At 34.4% G+C, this 24,934-nt stretch overlaps 2 protein-coding genes and 3 pseudogenes across 2 annotated transcripts; 1 reads left to right on the plus strand and 4 right to left on the minus strand.

The window, feature by feature from the left end:
- LOC120130279 lies at positions 1–2,959 on the minus strand (annotated as a pseudogene).
- A 10,642-nt stretch (positions 2,960–13,601) lies between these two features.
- On the minus strand, positions 13,602–14,349 carry LOC120130278 (annotated as a pseudogene).
- Positions 14,350–15,076: 727 nt separating this feature from the next.
- Positions 15,077–17,548, plus strand: LOC120130319 (putative clathrin assembly protein At2g25430). Its single transcript, XM_039147571.1, has one exon. It carries the CDS (start codon positions 15,392–15,394, stop codon positions 17,381–17,383), a length of 1,992 nt encoding a protein of 663 aa, XP_039003502.1. The 5' UTR covers positions 15,077–15,391; the 3' UTR covers positions 17,384–17,548.
- Positions 17,549–18,680: 1,132 nt separating this feature from the next.
- On the minus strand, positions 18,681–20,565 carry LOC120130297 (annotated as a pseudogene).
- Positions 20,566–21,065: 500 nt separating this feature from the next.
- LOC120130280 (tryptophan aminotransferase-related protein 4-like) lies at positions 21,066–22,995 on the minus strand. The gene is made up of 5 exons (XM_039147536.1): positions 22,660–22,995; positions 22,252–22,546; positions 21,870–22,165; positions 21,518–21,795; positions 21,066–21,318 (listed from the first exon to the last, which is right to left on the minus strand). Exons 1-5 carry the CDS (start codon positions 22,941–22,943, stop codon positions 21,101–21,103), a joined length of 1,371 nt encoding a protein of 456 aa, XP_039003467.1. The 5' UTR covers positions 22,944–22,995; the 3' UTR covers positions 21,066–21,100.
- Positions 22,996–24,934: the final 1,939 nt, after the last annotated feature.

Genomic DNA, 24,934 nt, shown 5'->3' on the forward strand with positions numbered 1-24,934 from the left:
GATTTCCACAAAATGCTACAATCCCAACTTTCTTGTCATCCAACCTGAAAGATTTGCTATCACGAATCCGGCAAACACCTGCGATTCAATATCGTAAACGACAGTCAAAAGATAAAAACCAGACCATCAGACGGAACTCTAATGCATCGCCATGCGTTCGACGGTGGGGGTTTTTACCTGAGCGGAGCCGAGAATGTAGATTGCCGAGTAATGACGGCCGTGAATGAGCATGTCGGCCACCATTGCTAGAGGGATGGTGAGCGACATGCCTAATGTGGCTACTAGAGGAGTCGTCCACACAACACACAAGGCCCTAGAGGGAAGACGGAATTCGAACAAAGATTAAGAATGCTTGAATTCATGAAAGTGCTTGGGACGAAAAGGTGCATACCAAAATAATCAGAGAGGACACTTCCAACAAAGCCATTTGCAAGGACTACTTCATCCAGTTTAGCAGAGTGTGGAACCGTAAATTTCGGTTCTATTCCTAAAGCTGTCAAAGGCCAAACTGAAACAGAATTCGAAGGAGCGATTAATTTGCTAATTAAATGGCGGGATTTAACGTCGAAACAAGAGTTTGTGAACCCATTTCAATGACTTATTTGATAAGAACATAAATTCTCGGAAATTTCTTACCCAGCCACCATAGTGCTACAAGTGTGAAGAGTCCAATGTATCCGAACAGCTTTTGAACATCGACCTTTTCTCCTTCTTCACCTGAAAACTTTTTAAGCAGCACTGCAACATATTGAAGAGAAAGGGAAGATGAGAAGATGACAATTTTCCTGAAGAATGGAAAAAAAAAGGTAAATGAATTAATAAAGAGCTTCAGCCAGACCTGTAAATAGCCCATATGAAATGGCAGAGAGGAGGCCGAAAAGATCACCAACAAGAGAGCGTTTCCCATTGCTAAAAAACAAACATTAACCGTCGATGTTAAAAACATACATTACAGGATGAAACTTAATTATCACTTTCATTGTGATAATGACAAATGCAGTTACAATCACTAATCTTTCCTTATCACAATCGAGAAAATCGTTGCAGAGAGTTTTGACAGTAATCCGAATGCTTTAGAAGAAACTTAAGGTACACAGGGACAAGCTCTCTTCTTTTTAATATGGTGGCTTTGGAAGCACTATTGATTACATGAAAATAGCAATACCAACTACAAATCATAACACACCAAGATAAAGCATTAAAGATAAAATGAACTTACGCGGATCCTATTGAATCGTCGGCAGCCCAAGTTTTTCCCAGAGTAGTCATAACAACACCGGCCATGCTGACAAATACAGCAACCACCTTTGCTACATTCAATGAATCTTGGCCCAGAAAAGCACCAATAAAAAGTGTAAAAGTCCTGAAGTAGAGGACAGCACGGTTGTACTCGCTACACTCGTTCGTGCAAGAGCGGCATTCGATAAATACTGCAACAACCAAAAACTGTAAGCAAAATCTCTTTTGGCTCCTTCGCTCAAATGATTCATATACAAAAAAGATTGCAGAACATTTCTCAGTACTAGTCTTTCGAGGGAGAATCAATTGCTTATTTGATGCACAAACTCAAGGCTAAACTTTAACAGAATAAAGGAACAAACGATGCTTTGAAATTTTCACCTCGGTTACAAACCATATCGGAGCAATATAAAATCCAAGGTAGCGATCTCCCTTGTGCTAAGGGCTTTGTCCTGTTTCATAAACTGCAGTTCATCTTTTGTTTAGGAACCAACGGCTTACCCTCTATGTGAGGTGAAAGATCCGCACCACTGTCCTTCCTAACCAAGGTCCCTTGAAGTTCCATTCGTATATTTTGTGCCTTAGAGAGAATTAAGTTCAGTCGAAGTCTCGTCTAAGCTTTCTATATCTTTAACAGTTTTAGAAGAACGACGACGTCGTAGCAAGCTACATACCCAGTCCTTTATAAATGCTACCGGAAGGTATATTACCATAAGAGAAGCTCCAAGATATGTAACCGCAAATGGCTGCTTATAGTCAGCAAAAATATCCTGCACACAAGACAACAGTTAGTTCTAAATTCAACCAACTTCAAAATACTATAATGCATTCACGAACACGAAATACGCAAAACTACAGAGTTCAAAGAAGAACATGGGACGGAGGCGGAATTTTATGTCGAATTACAAAATTTTACGGGACTAAATTAGATTATCAATCAAAAATATAAAGAAAATGACTAAATTATATGAAATTTAAAAATTCCAAGGGCGGTCACCCCCATCCCGCTCAGCCCTCGGTCTACCCTGGGTAATATATTTTTAGATATTTTCTTCGTATTTTCTATTGATTATCTATCTTTGCACCTAGAATTTTATAAATTCGTCCCGCCTAACATAAAGTTCTAGGTCGTCCTGATTACATCTAACTCTAATCAACGCATTCAGGCACAAGAAATAAGCCAATACCTACATAAAAGCTCTCAGAATTGCATTCAGAGATTATGATGGTCTATTCAGCTGAACAGGATAGGATCCATACAATTCAATCATTCAATTACGTTAAGCAATCATGGATTAATGAGATTAAACACAATTAACCAACAATAGATTTCAATTGTATACGTAAAGCAATTGATACACGAAAACGAAGATATTGATCAAGAACACGAACAAAAACACAGTTATGGACATATGAATCGAAATTCAAAGAATTGAAAACCAACCTGCGTTACTTCAGCGGATGTTACCCAAATAACAACAACAGTACATATCAAGAACAAGCCAGCCTTGTATCTCCAACCCATTACAGATCAGACAAAACCCAGATTCAGGAAGAATCAAAGGGATTGATTCTAAAGATTAAACTGATGCTTCAGCTAGATATTTTGATCTTCCGCCCACACCTTACGTTTAATGCAAGATCCAAGATTGCGTAGGCTTCAAAAAGGAAAAAGAATTGAAGGGCTGCAGGTAAGTAGAAGCCAGGAGACAATGGAAGACTCTATATTGACGCCTACGAAAGGAATTGAAGGGCGGCAGGTAAGTAGTAGCCAGGAGACAATGGAAGACTTCCGAATATTAAGAAATTGTCAAAAAGAGGAGTCTTATTGCAAACAAATGGAGATTGGAGGACTAAAATGTAAAGTAATTCCTTCTTGACTCAAATGAAGAAAAGGGTAATCTTATCGAACGTGAAACTATCATTTATTCGTAAAATTTAGTGTAAACTATGTATTTAGTGCCTAAACTATCAGTTTTAGTACTTAAATTTTAATTTTTTAAATTATATCTAAAGTTTAATTTTTATTTTATTTTAATACATCTCCGTTAAAAACATTAGTTTTGTTTTATTTTAGTACCCACTCAAAATTTAACGTTAAGTTTTAAAAAGATTGAAAGTTTAGGTGCTAAAACGGGTCAATAATAATAGTTTAGGTATTAAAGCATTAAGCTTTAACGGCGGGATACTAAAATAAATGAAAATAAACGTTAGGTATAATTTTAATTTTTTTTTAAGTTTAGGTACTAAAATAGATCATAACTGATAATTTATGTATTAAATTCTTTATTTATCCAACATTTTAATTATATCCTCAAAATATCTAATCTCATATCAACGATTGAATTCATGGATTAAAGTGTGAATTCAGTCCTGCAACGGAAAAGGAAAAAATCTTATTAGATTTATTTTTTTTTTTGGAGAAAGAATGATAGTCTCATAACAAGTGGTATTAGAACAATCTTTCGATTGTTTAATTTCATATCGAGTGCTCCAGCAGGTGAGATATACAGAATGGATAATCGTGACGATGACGTCACGAGATTAAATGTTAATATTATCCTCTTAGGAGGATAATAACCCATGACATATGTACTTATTATATGCGATTTTTTCTTAACACGTTAAATTTAATTTATTAATGTGATTAACACTCTAATTCAAGAGAGAGAGAAAATGTAATTCACACTTATTTGTAATTTGATCCACATGTTTTAAATTTATTCAATGTCATATTTGAACTAATATTTTATAAGCTAAACTATGTGGATATCCGATTGACTTTGATCACCAATTTAAAAATTAAGGGGAAATGGTCCATAACATTATCGATCTATTCAATTTTAGTCCCTCAGCCATTAACTTTCGTTAACCTATTTGTTTAAGTCCCTTTTATTTAAGTCCCGAATATGGTTGAGGGACTAAAATCGAACGGATCGATAATGTTAGAGACTAAAATCAAACGGGTCGATAACGTTAGGGACTAAAATCAACACACTAATTCAAAAAAAAATTGTAATTAACACACTTATTTGTAATTTGATCTACATGTTTTAAAATTGTTCAATGTCATATTTAAACTAACATTTGATATCTAAGCTAGAGTTTAAGATGATGGAATAACATGATTGGTACAATGCCTATACTTTGATGACTAAATTATAATATTTTAAAATTCAAGCTGTAGTTTGAACATTTTTACTAAAACTAACCCCAAAAGTTAAATTATTTATTATTTGCATTTATAGGAATATTTATTTTGTTGATTAAATAACGTCAATTTGGAATTGATTTGGACATTAATTATTTTCAGGTGCTTATTCTTATGGATTCATTTCAACACAATCCTTTTGCGAGGTGTCAACATAATTTTACCAAAATTTGCAAGCAATCCAAGATTAATACAAAACAGAACTTTAGTGATACAATTAAAAGGCTAATTAAAAGTAGGGTAAAGTACATAAGTGGTCCCTCAACTATAAGCTACTACTTTATTAAGTCCTTACCTATTATTATTTACAAAATAGTCACTCGACTATTTACTATGATCCAAACTTTTCATTTTCCGTTAAAAAATCGGCAGTTGTCTAGGCTGAATGTTAACATAATGGTTGAGATATGATAGTCGTTTGAGATTTTGGAATTAGATTTTATCATAGCATGGTCAACATGTTAACGTTCAGCTCAGAATAGCGTCAATTTTTTAACAGAAGATGATGAGTTTTGAATATAATGAATAGTCGGGTGACCATTTTATAACTTTTAATAGTCAATGGACTCAACAAATCAACACTCTATAATCGAATAATCATTTTATAACTTTTAATAGTCAAATGACTTAATAAAACAATACTCTATTATTGGGAAACATTCGTGTACTTTACCCTTAAAAGCATTACAACATTTCTCATTGTATTTTGATCTTTATATTAAAAAAGATTAAATTAATTTATATATAATTTAAAAGGCTAATTTAGTGATACAATGCAGTTGAAAAAAATAGAGAAATTGAATCACGGAAAATTTAATTTGGCCCTCTCAAAATTAAATTAGAACCTTAAAATTTTTCAAAAAATCTAATTTGGTCCCCTCAAACTTTTTAAAAATTCATATTAAATTTCAAATATTTTTATTGTTCTTAATTTAGATCTTCTCTAGTAATTTTTAAAAACTCTCATTAAGTCTCTTAAAATTTAAAAAATTTAGTTAGACCCTGCTTTTTTTGGGAAAAATGTAAACTAAACCTTCATTTTTTTTGAAAAAGTAATATGAATCTCTGAATTTTTTAAAAAAATTCAAGTTAGTCCCTTAAATTTTATCACCAAATCCATCACTGTCTAAGTACTTGTTTTTCAATTAAATATTTACGCAACAACAATTTTAGTCATGCTTTTGTGCCGTGAGATGCTAAAATCAAACTAAAATCTATGCGAAATATGTGATTTTTTGTTAAAGCAATAATAAAAGTGTGACATAACGGCACATAAACACAGACATATTGTTTCTAAAAATGTCTAATTTTCTTATGAGATTTTGTTTTATATTTTTGTTAATACGAGATAAGTACAATGTAGTATCTGTTTAAAGATAAATATTCAATCTTTCGACATTGAACGCTCACACCCTTGACATCTATGGTGTTTGGACCCGGGTTCTCAAGGAATAACGATAATTCTTTTATCACGGATGCCACTTGATTCGTTCGTTATCCACTTTTAATATCGACATATGACGATGTTTAATATTAGGGTAAATTACATATTTAGTTCATAAACTATCAGTTTTAGTATGTTTAGTATCTAAAATTTCAATTTTTTAAAATCATACATAAATTTTAGTTTTTATTTCATTTTAATACCCGTCGTTAAAAACTTCAATTTGTCTCATTTTAGTACTCCCGTTCAAAATTTAACATTAAATTTTGAAAAAAATTGAAAGTTTAGGTACTAAAACAGACCAAAACTAATACTTTAGGTACTAAATACATTAAATTTTTTATGAAAGTTATTAAAATGAAAACTAAAGAATGGGTATAGTTTTAAAAAATTGAAAGTTTAGATACTAAAATAGATAAAAATTGATAGCTTAGGTACTAAATACATAATTTATCCTTAACATTATTCAATGTTGGGGCAGTAATATGACATCAAAGGGTACTCAGCTGGAACGTGGGCAAATTGGATAAGATAGGTGGTCATTAATTTTTTCCAATGCAAGTTGCAGCTTTATTATTATTTTAATTATTTTATTCCAAATTAAATTGCATCCAACACGAAGCAATTAAATATAAATAAGGATAAAGTACACAAATGATTCTCGATTATAGAAAAAAAATTAGCTAACTCTTATTCCCATATGTAATGGGGTAAGGGAAGGTAGGATATAGGTTGCCCCCAACTCCAGGTTGAGAGCAGTTTCCGTGAGAGACCTCCGAATTATGAATTGCCCTCCGTGAAACTCGATCTCACGACCACAAATTTACCACAAGGTTAAGATCCGTGGGACTATATAGTATTATTTAATTAAGTATTTTAAATAAAAGTTACAAAATAGTCACTTAATTATTCATATGTTTCAAACTTGTCCTTTTTTGCTAAAAAAATTGATGACATTTTGAGTTAAATGTTAATTTATTAACTGTCATATGATAAAATTTAATTATAGAATCTCAAACGACTATCATATCTTTATCATCATGTTAAGATACAACTCAGCTGACATATAATAATTTTAACGAGAAATGATGAGTTTGGAACATGATGAATAATTTAATAATCGATGGACTTAACAAAGTAGCATTCAATATCATTTTGTAAATTTTAATAATCAAAGACTTAATAAAGTAGTATCCTATTTTAGAGGACCATTTGTATACTTTATCCTATGTAATCACCATTTTTCCTTCTCATACATACCACATTACAAAACCAAAACAGACCCTAAACTGAACCTCAAGCCCAACCCAAACATAACACCCATATCAAATCGAGCCTTAGGACCCATACCCAAAAATCAAAACCAAACTAAACCTCAAGACCCAATCAAAACCCAACCCCAAATTAGACCCAATTAAAGCCCAAATTAAACTAGAACACAAAGAACCCAAATTTAACCTGACCCGGGGCCCAAAACCTAGCCCAACCGGGTCTAACCTAACCCTATTGTAGCTTCCCCTAATCCCCTATCAATTACTATCCTTCACTGCCCCAACTGAAGAAAAGCCACTCCAGCACGCCACCATCTCTAGCTCCACGCTCCTACAGAAAATTGAAAGCAAGCAAGCAAAAAAATTTGTAATCATTTTCATTTCTATGTAAAATGGGTATAAAACCCGAATGAATATCACTGTAAAAGTCTGGCTTTTCTGATAAAAAAAAACTAGATTGTAAATTTTTTTTCGAAGCAAATAAATAACACTTCATGGTTACCGTTTTCCCCCTTTTTTTTTAGTAGTATTTTTGCATGCTTTAATCTTTAGTTTCGAATCTCAGGGAAAAAAACTTTTTTAGTTTTCAAAAAATAAACAACAACTTTTAGTTAAAAAAACTGTAAACAATATTAGTGAAAATATTTTTTTAGTAGCATTAAACACAAAAATCATATCTCTTTCGGTTTTGAAATAACAACGGCATCAAAAGTCATTTTTATAGTAAAAAGAAAAAATAAAAGAAATAATAGATCCGAATATTACATGAGTCGGAGGCATCGCCGGAGTCCGGGAAGCCGAGGGTCAGGATTGTTTTTGGAACTTTCAAGGAGTGTTTAGGTGGATTTTAGGCTTAGAGGAACGTCCAGGAGTGTAGATCTGAGCTTGTGGAGCATTTTGAATCGATTTGGGATTTTTGGCCACCGTTTGCAGCGGCCAGACGGCAGTCAGTGCGGCTTGCGACAGTGGGCCGACCGAAAGGAAAAGAAGAGAGAGGAGAGAGAGAGACTCTCAATTTTTTTTTAATTTTTTGGTGCAAATGTAAAAAACAAACAAACAAAAGTTTGGCATTTATAGAGAAAGTTTGGGGGGAAATCACGCTGTGGTCTCCCACTTTAGCATGTTTTTGTATTTTGGTCCCTGTAGGACCAAAATTGATATTTTCCCTTTTCCTTGCATGCCTTTTATTTTTTTGGGTTCACTATTTAGTCCCCTAACTTTAGTGTGTTTTTACGTTTTGGTCACGTGTAGGGACCAAAATTATTATTTTCCTTGCATGATATATATTTTTGGTAAATTTATTGTTTAGCCCATATAAGTTTAGCGTTGTTTTAATTAGTTTTTTTAATACTCATATATTAATTACATTATAGTCACGTATATGAAAATACGTTGTAAACGTAAATATTATGCACTATATAGGATCTATACTTTAAATAGAATTGTGATAATTACATGGAATGTTATTTATTATAATATTTCTTTTATATGATTGTTTCCGTATGTTTGCATTGTAAACTATTTTGTTTTTAAAAAAATCTTTTATTTTAGAGCCTTCATTTTTGGTTATATTTTAAACTAGTCTTTTAATTTAGGGAATAATTCGAATCGGCCCTCGCATAATGCTCATGGGACCATCTCAGTTATTCGATTCAATAATTGATTAAAAAATAAAATAGGATTAATATTAGAATCTACACTTATAGGTTTGTGCCTTTAAGTTCTTTAATTTTCATAATTCGACACTTTATGTTAGAAAAATCCTTAATTTGCCCTTAGCTTAATTAGGATGAATAAAAATTTGTCCGATTGCATTTTATTTTTAAATCTAAAGGCAATGTTCATTTATTAGGGAATTAGGTATATATCCCGCAAGTATGCTCAGTAGGACTACTGGTGATTCCCGAAATAGGTCGACATACTTTTCAAGACCGCATCATGATTTTTAAAATTAAGACAATGTCCGGTTATTAGGCATAATAGTTGATATCCCACATTTATGTTAGGGGGCGAATGCTATCGGCCTTAATAAACGAATACCATTTTCAAACTTTGCATCCGTAATGATTTTCAAATTAAATAAAGATCGAACTCAAAATTTTCGATTTTAATAGGGTAATCAATTAGGTACCAATTTTTTGGCGCTTGTGGGGGTACTAATCATTCCTCACTATAACTGACTCTTGAACCTGATTTATGGATTTTCGCACATACCTCAAACTTGGTATTTTGATAAAAATAAAATGTTTTATTAAAATCACCCGTTTTTATTCCCAATCGCACCTTAAATGATTGGTGGACTCATCACATTTCGAAATTATTTTCAAAAGAGAAAAACCCTGAGTCAATCGGTCTTTTCATCGTCTGGGCGAAAAACGTGTCGACATCCTCTAAATAATTATAATTTGAATCAACAAATGCAACATATGTTACAATATTAAAATATAACATACCAAAAAAGTCATTAATATTTATAAATAAATCATTTTAAGATTTATTTTTTTGAACTTTTTAATTTTAATTTTTTTATTTTAATGAAAATCTTTTATAGGGTAATCAATTAGTACCAATTTTTTGGCGCTTGTGGGGTACTAATCATTCCTCACGTATAATGACTCTTGAACCTGATTTATGGATTTTCGCACATACCTCAAAACTTGGTATTTTGATAAAAATAAAATGTTTTATTAAAATCACCCGGTTTTTATGGTGTCCCAATCGCACCTTAAATGATTGGTGGAGACTCATCACATTTCGAAATTATTTTCAAAAGAGAAAAACCCTGAGTCAATATCGATCTTTCATCGTCTGGGCGAAAAACGGTGTCGACATCCTCTAAATAATTATAATTTGAATCAAACAAATGCAACATATGTTACAATATTAAAATATAAACATACCAAAAAATGTCATTAATATTTATAAAATAATCATTTTAAGATTTATTTTTTTGAACCTTTTTAATTTTAATTTTTTTATTTTTAATGAAAATCTTTTTAGATGAAAAATATCAGTTGACTAACTATCAATTTATGAAGTTAATAAAATAAGTCTTTGTGACTTTAAAAATTGACGTGACATAATGATAATTTTAATGTATTTAGTTTTATTAACTATTCGTTAAATTATATCATATTAAAAAATTTGAATCTAAAAATCCAAACCAAAAAATGATTATATGTATTTTCGATTAATTTATTTTTAGTTAAAATTAATTATTTAATTGTGTTTTAATAAAAAATATAAACTAAAATATTATATTTTTAATAGTATTGACATGATAGTTAATATAGTAATACGTGTATTATGCTCACACAATATTGTTTATCTAATATATTATGTCCATAGATAATTTAAGAATTATAAAAAAAATTAGTTCAAGGGGGTAAAATACTACTTTATTTTAGCTAGATCTCTCGAGTAAAATTAACCATTTAAATTTCGATATTATAAATTGAATTGAGAGAATTATCGTATAATGAGTTTATATAATATTCAATCTAAACCAATCTATCATTTGATCAAATACCCGTGATTATAAAAAAGCTCTTTACTTTTCTTAAAAATATCAAATTGAACCCTAGACGCAACATTTTATTTTTGTCGATTCATATCAAGTAACTTCGTTAGTTAAATGAAAGGTAAAAGGGTAACTTTTGCCCCTGTAGTAGATCCAATTTATCACTTTCGTAGCCCTCAAAATTACTCAATTGCATCATTCTATGCCCTACCTCTAACTTAAAACCCTAAACTCTAAACCATAACCTCGTGATCTTTAAACATTAATCCCTAAATCCTAGTTTAGGGTTTTAAGTTAGAGGCAATGTATAGAATGATGCAATTAAACAACTTTGAGGGCTAAATTGATGCGAAAATACGATATGGGCGAAAATGATAAATTGAGTCTGTTACAGGGGCAAATGTGACCCTTAAACCTAAATGAAATATTGTTTTCTTTGGATATTTTAAGTTCGAATAGCTACGTCTTCATGGTGTATGCATTATTAATGATTAAAAAATTATTATGAACATATAATACATGTAACATGATTGAATCTCTCCAAAATAAAGTTTTCACAGTATTCTAAAGGTTAAGATATAATCTATATTTATGAAGAAAATAAATTTGGTTATCAAGAATCGAAACTCTACAAGAATTCTTACCTAGATAAACTTAATTACTAATTAATATTCAACTACTATAATTATAGGGTAAAATACATGAATGGTCCCCTGACTATAGGGTATTATTTTATTAAGTCCCTCGACTATTAAAAGTTACAAAATGGTCTTCTGACTATAGATTGTTAATTTATTGAGTCCTTCGACTATCAAAAGTTACAAAATGGTCACCCAACTATATATTATGTTTCAAACTCGTCATTTCCCGTTAAAAATTTGACGATATTTTGAGCTGAATGTTAACTTGTTGGCTGTGATATGATAAAATCAGATCCTAGAATCTTAAACAACTATCACGTCCCAGTCCCAGTTATTATGTTAACGTTCATCTTAGACAACAGTAAAATTTTTAATGGAAAATGACGAGTTTGGAACATAATGAATATTCAGATGACCATTTTGTAACTTTTGATAGTCGAATAACTCAACAAATCAACACTCTATAGTCAAAGGATTATTTTGTAAATTTTAATAGTTGAGTAATTTAATAAATTAGTATCCTATAATCGGGGACTATTTATATACTTTATCTTAAAATTAATTGTACTTGATAAAGTATTTGTGCTCTTTGCAATCTTACCTAGAAAATAAATAGTCGAGAAACTTAATAAAACAATACCCTATAGTTGGAGACCATTTCTATACTTACCTATAATTATAACAAAATATAATTTAATTATCAACTATAATTTCAGTTAATATTTGAATTCAGTTTAGTTACTTACCTAGAAAATTTAATGTTAAGTTTTGAAAGCAATTAAAAGTTTAGGAACTAAAACAGAGCAAAATTGATAGTTTAGGTACTAAATGTGTTAAGATTTTAACGGCGAGGTACTAAAATGAAACAAAAACTAAACGTTAGGTATGATTTTGAAAAAATTAAAAGTTTATGTACTAAAATAGACCAAAACTGATAGTTTAGGTGGTAAATGCGTATTTTACCCATAAATAAATAATAGTGTAAACTACTCATATAGTCCTCGATTATAAAATATTTCCTTTTTGCATCTTTCAATTGTGAATGATTACAAAATGCTACAATTCAAAGAAAAACTAATATAGTAATACATATATATATTGTGTTATGTTTTTCAAATCATGTAAACGAGTTTGTTCGTAAACAAAAATAAACCGAACACACTTCTATTCATGTTCGTTCGTTAATTAAATGAACATAAAAATGTTCATTAAGAGAAGTAAATATAGAAACGATCATTGACGGGTATTTTTTTATGAGAAGTTAACGACAAAGATGTATAGGTCAAGAAAAAGGAAGCGGAGAGGATTTCATTATGTGATTGAGAGATATTTATAATGATTTTAGTTGACGATATTAGACATAGAAATATCATTGTTACTCATAGGCCAATATATTAAATAGATTTGATGACAAGATCTTAGATTTTTCTTCCGTAGATTACAGACTTGTCAGAATTATTGTTTATGCATTACAACTGACCGAGAGACCTTGAAGACATAAGTTCATTGAAGACTTCGATATATGAAATAATCTATATTAATTTATCGTCGAATTTAAAATTTACAAGATCTATGTATCCAACAATTTTCCATTTTATATATATACTTTCATGCTAAGTATCTGAATATTGGTATTTTGACTTGATTCGAACAAAGTTCGATAATTCTGACATTCATAAGCTGAATACAAATGTTAAATCTACTGTCAGACGATAATATTCATTCGATTCGATGATATTGTTATGCTTTTCGAGATATTCTTCTTAAACAATTCTTTTGATCATCGAAATCTTCGAAAGATTTTTTTCTGTAGATCGTAATTTTCAAGGTTTTATATTTTCTGATCAATTGTTTCCTTTTGACATGATCATCGACAAATTCAATGATATGTTATAATCGATCCACTATCAAAAGATCCGATTCATTCGACCTATCAACCTACGAGTAACGATTATAATCTTTCTTCAAACTCTCTTTTTAAGAGTCCAATGACATTTATCGAATGCAATTCTTCGAATCGATCATCGACTGTAACTTTCCGTCTAAAAAATAATGACTATGACCAAATTTACCATCAACATATATTACCAATTTCTCTTGCTCCAATGGCAACTGCTTGTGGTATTCAAAGCCAGTTCACAGACGGATTCAAATCGGAACATAAAGCAACCCCATAAACAAAAGGTTCAAATTTTCAATTAAGTACACAAACTTGTCACTTGTTCAACTAACATTCAACTTTTTATATCATAAATACACAGATGATTTGATTGGAGGGGGGATTTAGAGAGGAAGCACCTTCTTAACAATGTCCTGACTGAGAGCAGCAATCTGGGAATCAAGTGACTTAATAGTCTCTTCCTTCTGGTTCTCCAAATTAGCCAAAGCCTCCTGCAATTCAGCCTCAACTTTCTTCCTCCCCTCAGCCAGTTTCTGCTCAACTTCCAACTGAGTCTCCTTCTTCATCTTGTTCAAAGCAGCTGAGATCTCAGCCCTTGCAGCTCTCATGATAGCATTTGCCTGTTCTTCAAGCTGCTTAACCTCCTCAGACGTGTCCTTCACACTGGAGAGCTTCTCCTTTATGGCTGAATCTCTCTCGTCCATGAATTTCCCCAGTGGGGTGTGAAGTAGACCTTGTCGAGGGCAAACATGAGGAGCAAGAACTGGACCATCATGATGGGGAGGGTCAAGTTGAAATCGAAAAGTGCAGCCTTTTCGATCTCTGCAGCAAGTGAAGGTGGGGCGAAGGACAAAGAGGTGAGTGTCAAAAGGGAGATGGATTTGAGAGTGGGGATTTGCTGGGTTTTCAAGAGCTTCGGGGTGGGGATTTTTGGGAGGGAAAGTTGTGGGATTTTTTGGAGTTTGGGTTTTGAAGGTGAAGAAGAAGCAACAATGGTGATTACAGGCTTTGAGGAAGCCATTATCATGCTGGCCATGGCTTCTGTCTGGTCTTTGATGAAATGAGGGAAGGGATGAGTCTTTTGAGCTACTGGTGTGTTAAAGATGGGATTTTTTTGGGTTTAAATTGAAGAAGAAAAAAGTTGTGGTTTTTCTTCAATCTTTTTTGTGGAGAAGAAGATGTGTGTGAAACTTTGCAGAATGTTATCTCAATCTTTGCCACACAAAAATGATGAGAGGCTATGGTGGTTTCATTTCATGTGTAGGGAAACTGGGCTTTGGATAGAGTAATGGGTCTATACCATTGACCCAATAGAGAGAATTTGAGGATTCTTTGTTGCTTTCATAGTTGGATACATCCGAGATGAATATTCGATCGAGTTAGGTCGAACTAAATTTTTTGAGTTAATAGTTTTATTTTATAAATTAAATTTTATTTAAAAAACTTTTGGAACCGAGTTTATAAAATTCAAGTCAAATTATAAAAGTTTCTGTTTAAATTTAATTATAAAAATTTATGATGTTATAGTACTAAATGATTTTAGTTTAAGGGAGTAAAATATAACTAACTTAGAAAAGGAAGGGTAAAATTAAAATAAACTAAAATTTAAGGAGGTAAATAGATATTTTTTTCTATATTTTTAGTGATAAAAGGACAGTGAAAAGAATATAACTTTAAAATTTATTTTTTAAAAATATGATCCTATTAAATTATATCAGATTAAAATCAGTCCATTTTAAGAATTATATCATCACTTACCCTAGATTATTTAAAAGATTCCAAAATTAAACTTGTTGATGGGTTTTATTAAATTCCTCCAGAACAATTTCGGTGATCGCATCAACTTAAACAAGGCCGCAAAGCATCTCATCAAAACCCAATACACCGGCGGCGCCGCGATTCACCGCCTCTTGCCGCCGTACGCCGTGAGTATTGAAGGTGTAAACTGAAAGAGCAGTTCTTCCTCTCTTTTTTTCCCTCAAATCTTTGTTCTCGTTTATAGTTGGGCTTCATTAATGGTTTAATTGACGTTAATTACGAGTTAGTTAATTGAGTTTCGTTAGATTTCTGCTTAGGGGTTGAACATTTTAAAGTGAGATTTCGGTTTGATAATTTCCAAACGAGAAACGAACGAGGAGGTTTTGGTTTGAAATCCGACGGTCAAGATGCCGAGCACGATTCAGAAAGCGATCGGAGCCGTTAAAGATCAAACCAGCATAGGACTAGCGAAGGTAGCTAGCAACATGGCGCCGGACCTCGAGGTGGCGATCGTGAAAGCTACGAGCCACGACGATGACCCTGCCAGCGAGAAGTACATCCGTGAGATCCTGAATTTGACCTCCTACTCGCGCGGCTACGTCCACGCCTGCGTGTCGGCGGTGTCGAAACGGCTAGGGAAGACTCGTAATTGGATCGTTGCGCTCAAAGCACTGGTGCTTGTTCATAGGCTGTTAAATGAGGGAGATCCTCTGTTTCAGGAAGAGATCTTGTATGCTACCAGGAGAGGTACTAGGTTGTTGAATATGTCGGATTTTCGAGACGAAGCTCACTCGAGCTCGTGGGATCACTCTGCTTTTATAAGAACTTATGCTATGTATTTGGATCAAAGACTTGAACTGATACTTTTCGATAGGAAAAGCGGTGGAGGTAGTGACGCCGGGGGAAGTAATCATGGGAGTGGTGATGATAGATACGGAAGACGAGATAATTTTCGGTCACCGCCACCGAGGCCCTACGATGATAGATACGGTGGACGAGACGATTTCCGATCACCACCACCGAGGCCATACGAATATGATTATGGTGATTCCAGAGGTGATAATGGATATGGAAATTATGGGATGCCTAGGAGAACAAGGTCTTATGGTGATATGAGAGAAACAATGGAGAGGAGAGATGGGAGAGAGGAGAAGAAAACAGTGACTCCATTGAGGGAGATGACTCCTGAGAGGCTTTTCGGGAAGATGGGTCACTTGCAGAGGTTGTTAGATCGGTTCTTGTCGTGTCGGCCTACAGGATTGGCAAAGAATAGTAGGATGATCGTGATCGCTTTATATCCGGTTGTGAAAGAGAGTTTTCAGTTATATGCATATATTTGCGAGGTTTTGGCTATGCTGCTCGATAGGTTTTTCGATATGGAGTACCCCAATTGTGTTAAGGCATTTGATGCATATGCAAGTGCAGCAAAACAGATCGACGACTTGATCGCATTTTATAATTGGTGTAAGGAAACCGGTGTGGCTAGATCATCGGAGTATCCCGAGGTGCAAAGGATTACCAGTAAGTTACTGGAGACATTGGAGGAGTTTGTGAGGGATAGAGCTAAGCGGCCAAAGAGTCCTGAGAGGAAAGAGCTGCCTCCTCCTAAAGAGGAAAAGTCTGCACCAGATATGAATGAAATAAAGGCCCTACCTGCTCCAGAAAACTACACTCCACTACCACCACCACCAGAGCCCGAGCCTGTTAAGCCCGCGGAGCCGCAAGAGGATCTAGTGAATTTGACGGATGATAATGTCACTGCCGATGATCAAGGGAACAAATTTGCTTTGGCTTTATTCAACGGCCCGGCTAGCAACGGTAATGGATCTTGGGAAGCTTTCTCATCGAACGGTCCCGAAGTGACATCCGCTTGGCAAAACCCCTCTGCCGAGCCGGGGAAGGAAGATTGGGAGCTGGCTTTGGTTGAGACAGCTAGTCATTTGTCAAACCAGAAGGCAGCTTTGGGTGGCGGCCTTGATCCACTATTGTTGAACGGCATGTATGATCAGGGAATCGTAAGGCAACACGTTAGCACCACACAGTTGAGCGTGGGTAGTGCGAGCAGTGTGGCATTACCAGGCCCCGGGAAGACAACGACACAAGTTTTAGCCCTTCCGGCACCCGATGGAACAGTTCAGAATGTCAATCAAGACCCATTCGCCGCATCTTTGATCATCCCTCCTCCGTCGTATGTACAAATGGCCGACATGGAGAAGAAACAACATTTTCTTGTCCAGGAGCAGCAAGTGTGGCAGCAATATTCAAAGGAAGGGATGCAAGGTCAAGCTAGTTTGGCCAAAATCGGTAACCCTGGATACTACGGACCCAGGATGCCTTACGGAATGCCACCGGTCAATCCGATGGGGCCGCCTGCCGGGTATTACTACCCTCCTTATTGATTTCTCCATATATGATACAGATACATTATCTTTTCTAGTTTTCTTTTGAGACTTATTGTGGGGATTCTATTTACTTTCTCATGTAATCCTCTCCTTACATCCATTGAACCGTCTCTGCAATGATTCTATTTATTATTGAGTTGAGTAGTTTATGGGCTGTTTAAATTTGGCTCGGTTAAAATTCGATTAATGTTCGATTCAAGTTGACTCGACTCAAATTTGAGCTCAATTCAAGACCTTAACAAGTGAAGTCGAGTAAGATCTAAATAATAATATTTGATTAAAAAATCTAAATAATAATTATTAATTTACTAATAAATAATAAAAATGTTAAATTATTAATTAATAATTATTATTCGTTTATTAATCTATTAGTTTATAAAAATCATAAGAAAAAATATTAAATTATTAATTTACTGCACTTAAAAATCAAACTCTAATTAATCTACCTAAAATTCTTGTGAGCTGCAGCAATGGGTTTTTAAGTAAATTACACGTTTGGTATTTAAACCATCAGTTTTGATTTGTTTTAACACTTAAATTTTCAATTTTTTCAAGATCATATTTGGCATTTAATTTTATTTCATTTTAGTACATCGTCGTTAGAAACCCAACGACATTGTATTTTTTTGAGTAAATTACATCACTCATCACTCAATTATCTTCTCATTCTTATTTTGGTATCAGCTTTCAAATTGCTCTTATTTTAATTACTCTAATTTATTTTATTAATAACTTTTATGACATGATATTTTTTTTTATTATTTTATTAATATATAATTAAAAAATAATAATAAATTTGAAAGTTAAGTAATTAAATTAAAAAAATTAACTTTAGTGACCAAAATAGGAGTGAGAAGATAGTTGAGTGACGAATGATGCAATTTACCTATAAAAAGGTGTCACATGCAAATCACCCGTTAAGTTTTATCAACGAGATACTAAAACGAAACAAAAATTAAACGTTAGGTATGATTTAAAAAAAATTGAAAGTTTAGATACTAAAACGGACTAAACTGATAGTTTATGTATTAAACACGTAATTTACCCTATTTTTTTTAACGAATAATGAGTCAAACAACTGATTTTTTTTAATGAGCACGAGTCTAGTGAAAATGTGACGAACTTAACAAGTAACGAGTTGAGACGAACAATAAAATCTATTAATGAACACGAGTCGAATATTGTCCAACTGGCGATTGATTTGCTGAATAAGCATCCCTATTTATATAGGATCAAGAAATTTTGTTGCTCAAGTAAGTAGAAGGTTTGGATCAAGAAACTTTGATCTCACTCATCACCTGTCACCATCTTCCTTTGATATTAATTCCTTCAATCGTTCAAGTAACATGTTAAAGTCATCTTCGGTTCCGATCAGACTCAATCGAACATATCGATCTTCTGCTCCGAACAAATTTCCTCGACGGCCGATGATGTTAGCTGCCTTGAGAACTGCATAACAATCTTCATCTTCTTCACTCTCACATTTCAGCCATGCGTAAGCTGCCATAACCATAAGGTTGTTAAGATCATGTATGTATAGGTAAAATGGTGTCGGATGACGATATAGGTCACCGCGACTCTGAACCGCAATGATCGGGACATTCGTGTACGAGTTTAAAAGAACAGAATGAGACATGTAACGTGAGGTTGAGAGAACTACCTGGGGAAAGTTGTCGGACTTTGTTGTGAAATGTGCAGTACCGAGGATTGTTTTCCGGAAGAGAGAAGCGGTCCGACGAGGATACGGTCCGGACCAATCTTTCCCACCTGCTCTTCATCGTCTCGTACGCGAAGCCGAATATTTCTGTTCCTTGCTCCTGGACTGCTTTCAGAAGCCTAAAGGCTCTTAGTTGAGCATCTTTGGACATTCCTAAGGAATTCACATGCATGTGTGTAATCATTCTGTTGAACACAGTTTCATCCAGTATCACTGCCCACCTGCATACAACTCGACAATGTGACCCGAAGCTCGAAAAGATGAATTCATTGAGTAACGGTTGAGATTTTTTACCCGAGTCTGGTGCCAGCGTGACCGGTAAGCTTGGAAAGTGTAACACCACCACGTCTTCGTCTGCAGGAGCCGGAATCGTCGTAAAATGAGGCCAGTAGTAGGCACGATCATAGATTGGTTTAACATTAGGACCATGGAGAATCGCTTGCTTTAATTCACCATCAGGATTGTTTGGCGATGTTACCAACTCGATCATGTTTGTGCATCTAGCATCTGATGTATTCCTCCATGTATAAGCATCTCCATCGAACTCGACTTTGCCAAACTGTAGTATTGTGTCTGTTCTTCGTCGAGCTGTCGAAAATCCGAAATCCGATTTGGAATCAAATCAATGACAAACAATTTACAAACTCTTGTAGGAAAACGTTGTATGAGAGTTGGACCAGACCGCATAGTAAGGAACTGAAGCTACAACTCTTGCAGGTGAGGTGGTGTTCTCTGGGGACAGTGCAAAGACTTGCAGCGCTAAGGAGTTGGGTGGAACCTGCACCGAAAACGATAAATCATTTCTCAGTGACCGCATTCCCGACGGTCGCATGTAGTTTCCGGACACGCTGGCTAAATGTTGCATCCAGAAAGGCTCTAGAAACAATGGATCCCCACAGCAAATGTAAACATATTAAATACGAAGAGTCAATCGTATCCAACGAATGTTTTGATTAGTCGATCAATAAATCATCGAAAACTTTAAACACACTGCAGATAGTAAAAACTTGTCATCCGGGTACCAAATATGAATGATCAAATCTAAAAGCTTCACAAAAAAGAAGGAAAAACTTGCTGAAATCATCTGCAGGTACCCATCGGCATTCGCAGCGCAGCGAGGAATAAACCGAGAGCAATCGGGGCCGGTAAAGCACGTATTGCAGCTGCAAACTGGTTGATTCCCATCAGCAACAACAAGGCCATCCAAGTAAGCTCTGCCATGGCCTGAACAGTATATTGCTGCTATTTTTTCAGCTTCAAGTGCTGCCCTTGTGGTCCAGCTCAGCTTCCATTGATCACCAACATATATATCGACGATGAACAACAGATTGAGAGTTATAGAACAAACCAGACATGCCAAATACTTGGAGCTCAACATCCTCTTAACAATCTCTTTTTCTTCCCCTTGAGGCACCCAATAATAATCTCTTGAGATTTGTGGGATCAAAAAAGATGTTTTCATTCGTTTATATTCGTATATTAGATAAACGATTATGAACAAAATTTCTTTGTTCATTTAATAAACGAACGAACACGAACATACGTGTGTTTGGTTTGTTTATATTCACGAAAATGCTCATTTAGTGGCTTGTTTATAAGCTTGATTACCCGGTTCTCATTTTTCTTTTATTTTTTAATATTTTAAAAATCGGTGGAGGTAAGGACTAAATTGAATACAATGTGAACTTTGGAGTCCAAATTGTGAAGCTAAAAGAGCTTAAAGACTAGTGATGTAATTTCATCATTGTCCTAAACATTTCTGAACATATAAATCGGCGAATCTTAAAGGCACGAACACGAACATCTTTAAGAATAAACAAGCGAATATGATTTAACAATTGGACTAAATTGTAAAAGTTGAAAGTTTGAAGGACAATTCAACTATGCATAAATATGTTTTTAAGTAAAAACACATCTGATAATATAGTTTATTATGTTTCAACATCACAGAACACTTGCACAAGTACTTAACAGGTATGGGTCAACAAACGTTGATCTCATTCTTCAAATGTCTTGGCACCATTTTCCTTTGATATAAATTCCTTTAAACGTTCAATTAATAAGTCGAAATCATCTTCGGCTCGGATCAGGCTCAGTCGAACATACCGATCTTCCGCTCCGAACAGATTCCCTCGACGGCCGATGATGTTAGCTTCCTTGAGAACTGCATAACAATCTTTATCTTCTTCCCTCTCACATTTTAACCATGCATAAGCTGCCATAACCATAAGGTTGTTAAGATCATGTATAGGTAAAATGGCGTCGGATGACGATATAGGTTACCGAGACTCCGAAACCGCAGGATCGGGACATACGGTGTACGAGTTTAAAAGAACCGAATGTGATATCTAACAGGGTACTTGTCATGGTAAACATTAGATAACATGTGTGCAACATTTAGAAATTAAAGTTACCTGGGGAAAGTTGTCGGACTTTGTTGTAAAAAGTGCAGTATTGAGGATTGTTTTCCGGGAGAGAGAAGCGGTCCGACGACGATACGGTCCGGACCAATCTTTCCCACCTGCTCTTCATCGTTCGGTACGCGAAGTCGAATATTCCGGTTCCTTCTTCCAGGACTGCTTTCAGAAGCCTAAAAGCTCTTAGTTGAGCATCTTTAGAAATCCCCATGGAATTCAACTTCATGTGTAGCATCATTCTATTGAACACGGTTTCATCCTTTATCACTGCCCACCTGCATACAGCTCAACAATGTGATCCGAAGCTCGAAAAGATGAACTCGATTAAGTAACGGTCGAGCGTTTTTACCCGAGTCTGGTGCCGGCATGACCGGTAAGCTTAGAAAGCGTAAAGACCATCACATCTTCGTCTGCCGGAGCCGGAATCGGCGTAAAATGAGGCCAGTAATACGCTCGATCGTAAATTGTTTTGACGTTTGGACCATGTAGGATCGCTTCCTTTAACTGTCCATCGGGATTGTTCGGTGACGTTACGAACTCGATCATGTCTGTACTACTAGCATCTGATCTATTCCTCCATGTATAAGCATCTCCCTCGAACTCGAATTTCGCCGAACTGTAGTATTGTGTCTGGTCTTTGTCGATCTGTCAGAAATTCGAAATCCGATTTCGAATCAAATCAATTACTAAAACTTCAGTAAAAAAAACGTAGCAAGGAACTTGGACCATACCACATAGTAAGGAACAGAAGATACAACTCTAGCAGGTGATGAGGCATTTTCATTGGAGAGTGCAAAAACTGCAGCACTAAGGACTTGAGTCGAACCAGCACCGAAAATTACGAATCTGTTCTTGGTGACCGCATTCCCGACGGTCGAATGCAGTCTCCGGACGAGCTTTTCGAGCTCTTTCGAGACGAAAGTCAGATCATCATAAGTATATCCCATTTGGTGCCACCCTGGTACTACCAGGGCACTACTGGCTAAATGTTGCATCCAGAAAGGCTCTAAAAACAATGGACTCCCACTGCAATATGTAAACTGAGAAATAAGTACCTATCATCAAAATGTAAACTGTAACACGAACAGACACAAGATTTTATGATAGGAACTACGACTGTATCCCCGATCCGTAAGTACCTATTGGCATCTGCGGCGCAGCGAGGGATAAACCGGGAGCAATCAGGGCCGGTAAAGCATGTATTGCAGCTGCAAACTGGTTGATTCCCATCAGCAACAACAAGGCCATCCAAGTAAGCCCTGCCATGGCCTGAACAGTATATTGCTGCTATTTTTTCGGCTTCAAGTGCTGCTCTTGTGCTCCAGCTCAGCTTCCATTGATCACCCACATATATATTGATGATGAACAACAGATTGAGAGTTATGGAACAAACCAGACATGCCAAATACTTGGAGCTCAACATGCTCTTAACAATGTCTTCTTCTTCCCCTTGAGGCACCCAATAATAATCTCTTGAGATTTTTGGGATCAAAAAAGATGTTATATTATTTTTATAGGCCTTGTTTTTTCATGTAGAAATGCAAAATCTCAAGTCTATGAGTGCGACTTTAGGGTCATAATATACTTCAATAAACAGCAACTTGGAAAAAAATATTGAGTTGATTCCTATATCATACTGTCGGTTGCATCATCTCTATATTTTAAAATGATTAAATATGTCATTTGTTTGTTAAAATGGGTAAATTACAAATTCTTCTGATTCCTATATCATATTGCTTTTTAAAATATTAAGTTGATTCCTCATTGAACTTAGTACATTGTATTTTTTGGTCACTCATCCGTTTCCTCAATAACGACTTTATGACATGGCTTTTCTGTTGTTAATAGAGAAGTGACCAAAAAAAAATTCAATGTGTAAAGTTCAACGATTAAATTGAAAATAATTGAAAGTATAGTGAGTGAAATATGAGAGAGAAAAAGATTAGTGATTAAATTTGTAATTTACCCATTAAAAATAAAATAAAGTAAGTTGCATAATAACGTTGTTAGTGAGAAAACGGTCGAGTGACAAAAAAAAACTCAATGTATTAAGTTCAGTGAGAAAATTGAAAAAAAATTAAAGTATAATGAGTGGAATTGAAGAGAGAGTAAAGTTCAATTACCAAATTTGTAATTTACCCTATTAAAAAATAGAGAAAATTGAGTTTATTTTGGTTAGTATTAATGTTGGTATAATATATAGGGTAAAGTGCATAAAATGTCTTCTGGTTATAAGGTACTATTTTATTAAATCATTTGACTATTAAAAATTACAAAATTGTCACCTGACTATTCATTATGTTCCACACTCGTCATTTTCCATTAAAATTTGATGGTTGTCTAAGTTAGACGTTAACATGATGACAGAGATATGATAATTGTTTGAGATAATGAGATTATATTTTATCATATCACAGACAACATGTTATGTTTAGGTCATAATACCATCATTTTTTTAACAGAAAATGACGAGTTTGGAACATAATGAATACTTAGGTGACCATTATGTAACTTTGTATAGTCAAGGGACTCAACAAGGCATCACTTTATAATTTGAGGGCTATTTTATAACTTTCAATAGTCGATGGACTTAATAAAAGTAGTATTCTATAGTCAAGGGCATTTGTGTACTTTACCCTAATATATAAGAGGATGTGAAATTAAGTATACATTTAATTTAAGGGTAAACTACTTCAATAGTCACTAATTTTTAGATAAGTGTTTGTTTTCACCACTGATGTTTCAAAAGTCACAAAATAATCATTATCGTTATCGTTTGTTATAAGTTGATCACTCGACATTAACCGTTATTTACTGCAGTAATGAAATGCTAATATGAGACGTTAATATGATTTTTTGACATCATTTGACTGAATTAGACAATTTTAATTGATTATTATTCTTCTTCAACCCAATCTCTTCTTCTTCATCCATGGAAGACGAAAAATAGAAGAACAATGGAATTGAGATAATACAAACAAGAAAATCCAAACTCTAAAAGAAAAACCAAATTTGTTCATAAGGAAATCGATCATCACCACATAACTATCCTCAGAAAACCAAATGAACTAGAGATACCTCTGAAAAGCTTAAAAAATCTCTTCCTCAAACCAACCAAACTTCTTAAAAAAATCAATCTTCCTCTTTCAGTCGGTTTACTCATCTCACTCATCGCAGAGTGCTTCCATAAACAATGGCTTAGAAGGATTAAATCTGTTAGGTATGACTCATATACCAGTTGGAGGACAAATGTTGGAGTGGAGTTGAGCGGTACGGAGTATTTTTGTAATTGTATTGGGTTACTCTTATATACTGTATTTGTAACCTAATTTTGGATTATTGCGAATAATAAAGAGAACAACCGTTCATCGCTCCCGAGGACATCCCTTGATGATGTGAGTGAGTTGGGACTTC

The sequence above is a fragment of the Hibiscus syriacus genome, unplaced genomic scaffold (assembly GCF_006381635.1).
Source record: "Hibiscus syriacus cultivar Baekdansim isolate YM2019G1 unplaced genomic scaffold, ASM638163v2 tig00110540_pilon, whole genome shotgun sequence".
NCBI lineage: Eukaryota > Viridiplantae > Streptophyta > Magnoliopsida > Malvales > Malvaceae > Hibiscus > Hibiscus syriacus.

Bases quoted from the DNA above. Each gene is read 5' to 3' on its own strand.
- LOC120130280 (XM_039147536.1), bottom strand. From the start codon at position 22,943: ATGTTGAGCTCCAAGTATTTGGCATGTCTGGTTTGTTCCATAACTCTC. The intron at 22,547-22,659 runs GTACTTACGGAT...TACATATTGCAG, and splicing joins TGCGCCGCAGATGCCAATAG to TGGGAGTCCATTGTTTTTAG. The intron at 21,796-21,869 runs GTAAAAACGCTC...AGCTGTATGCAG, and splicing joins CATGCCGGCACCAGACTCGG to GTGGGCAGTGATAAAGGATG.
- LOC120130319 (XM_039147571.1), top strand. From the start codon at position 15,392: ATGCCGAGCACGATTCAGAAAGCGATCGGAGCCGTTAAAGATCAAACC.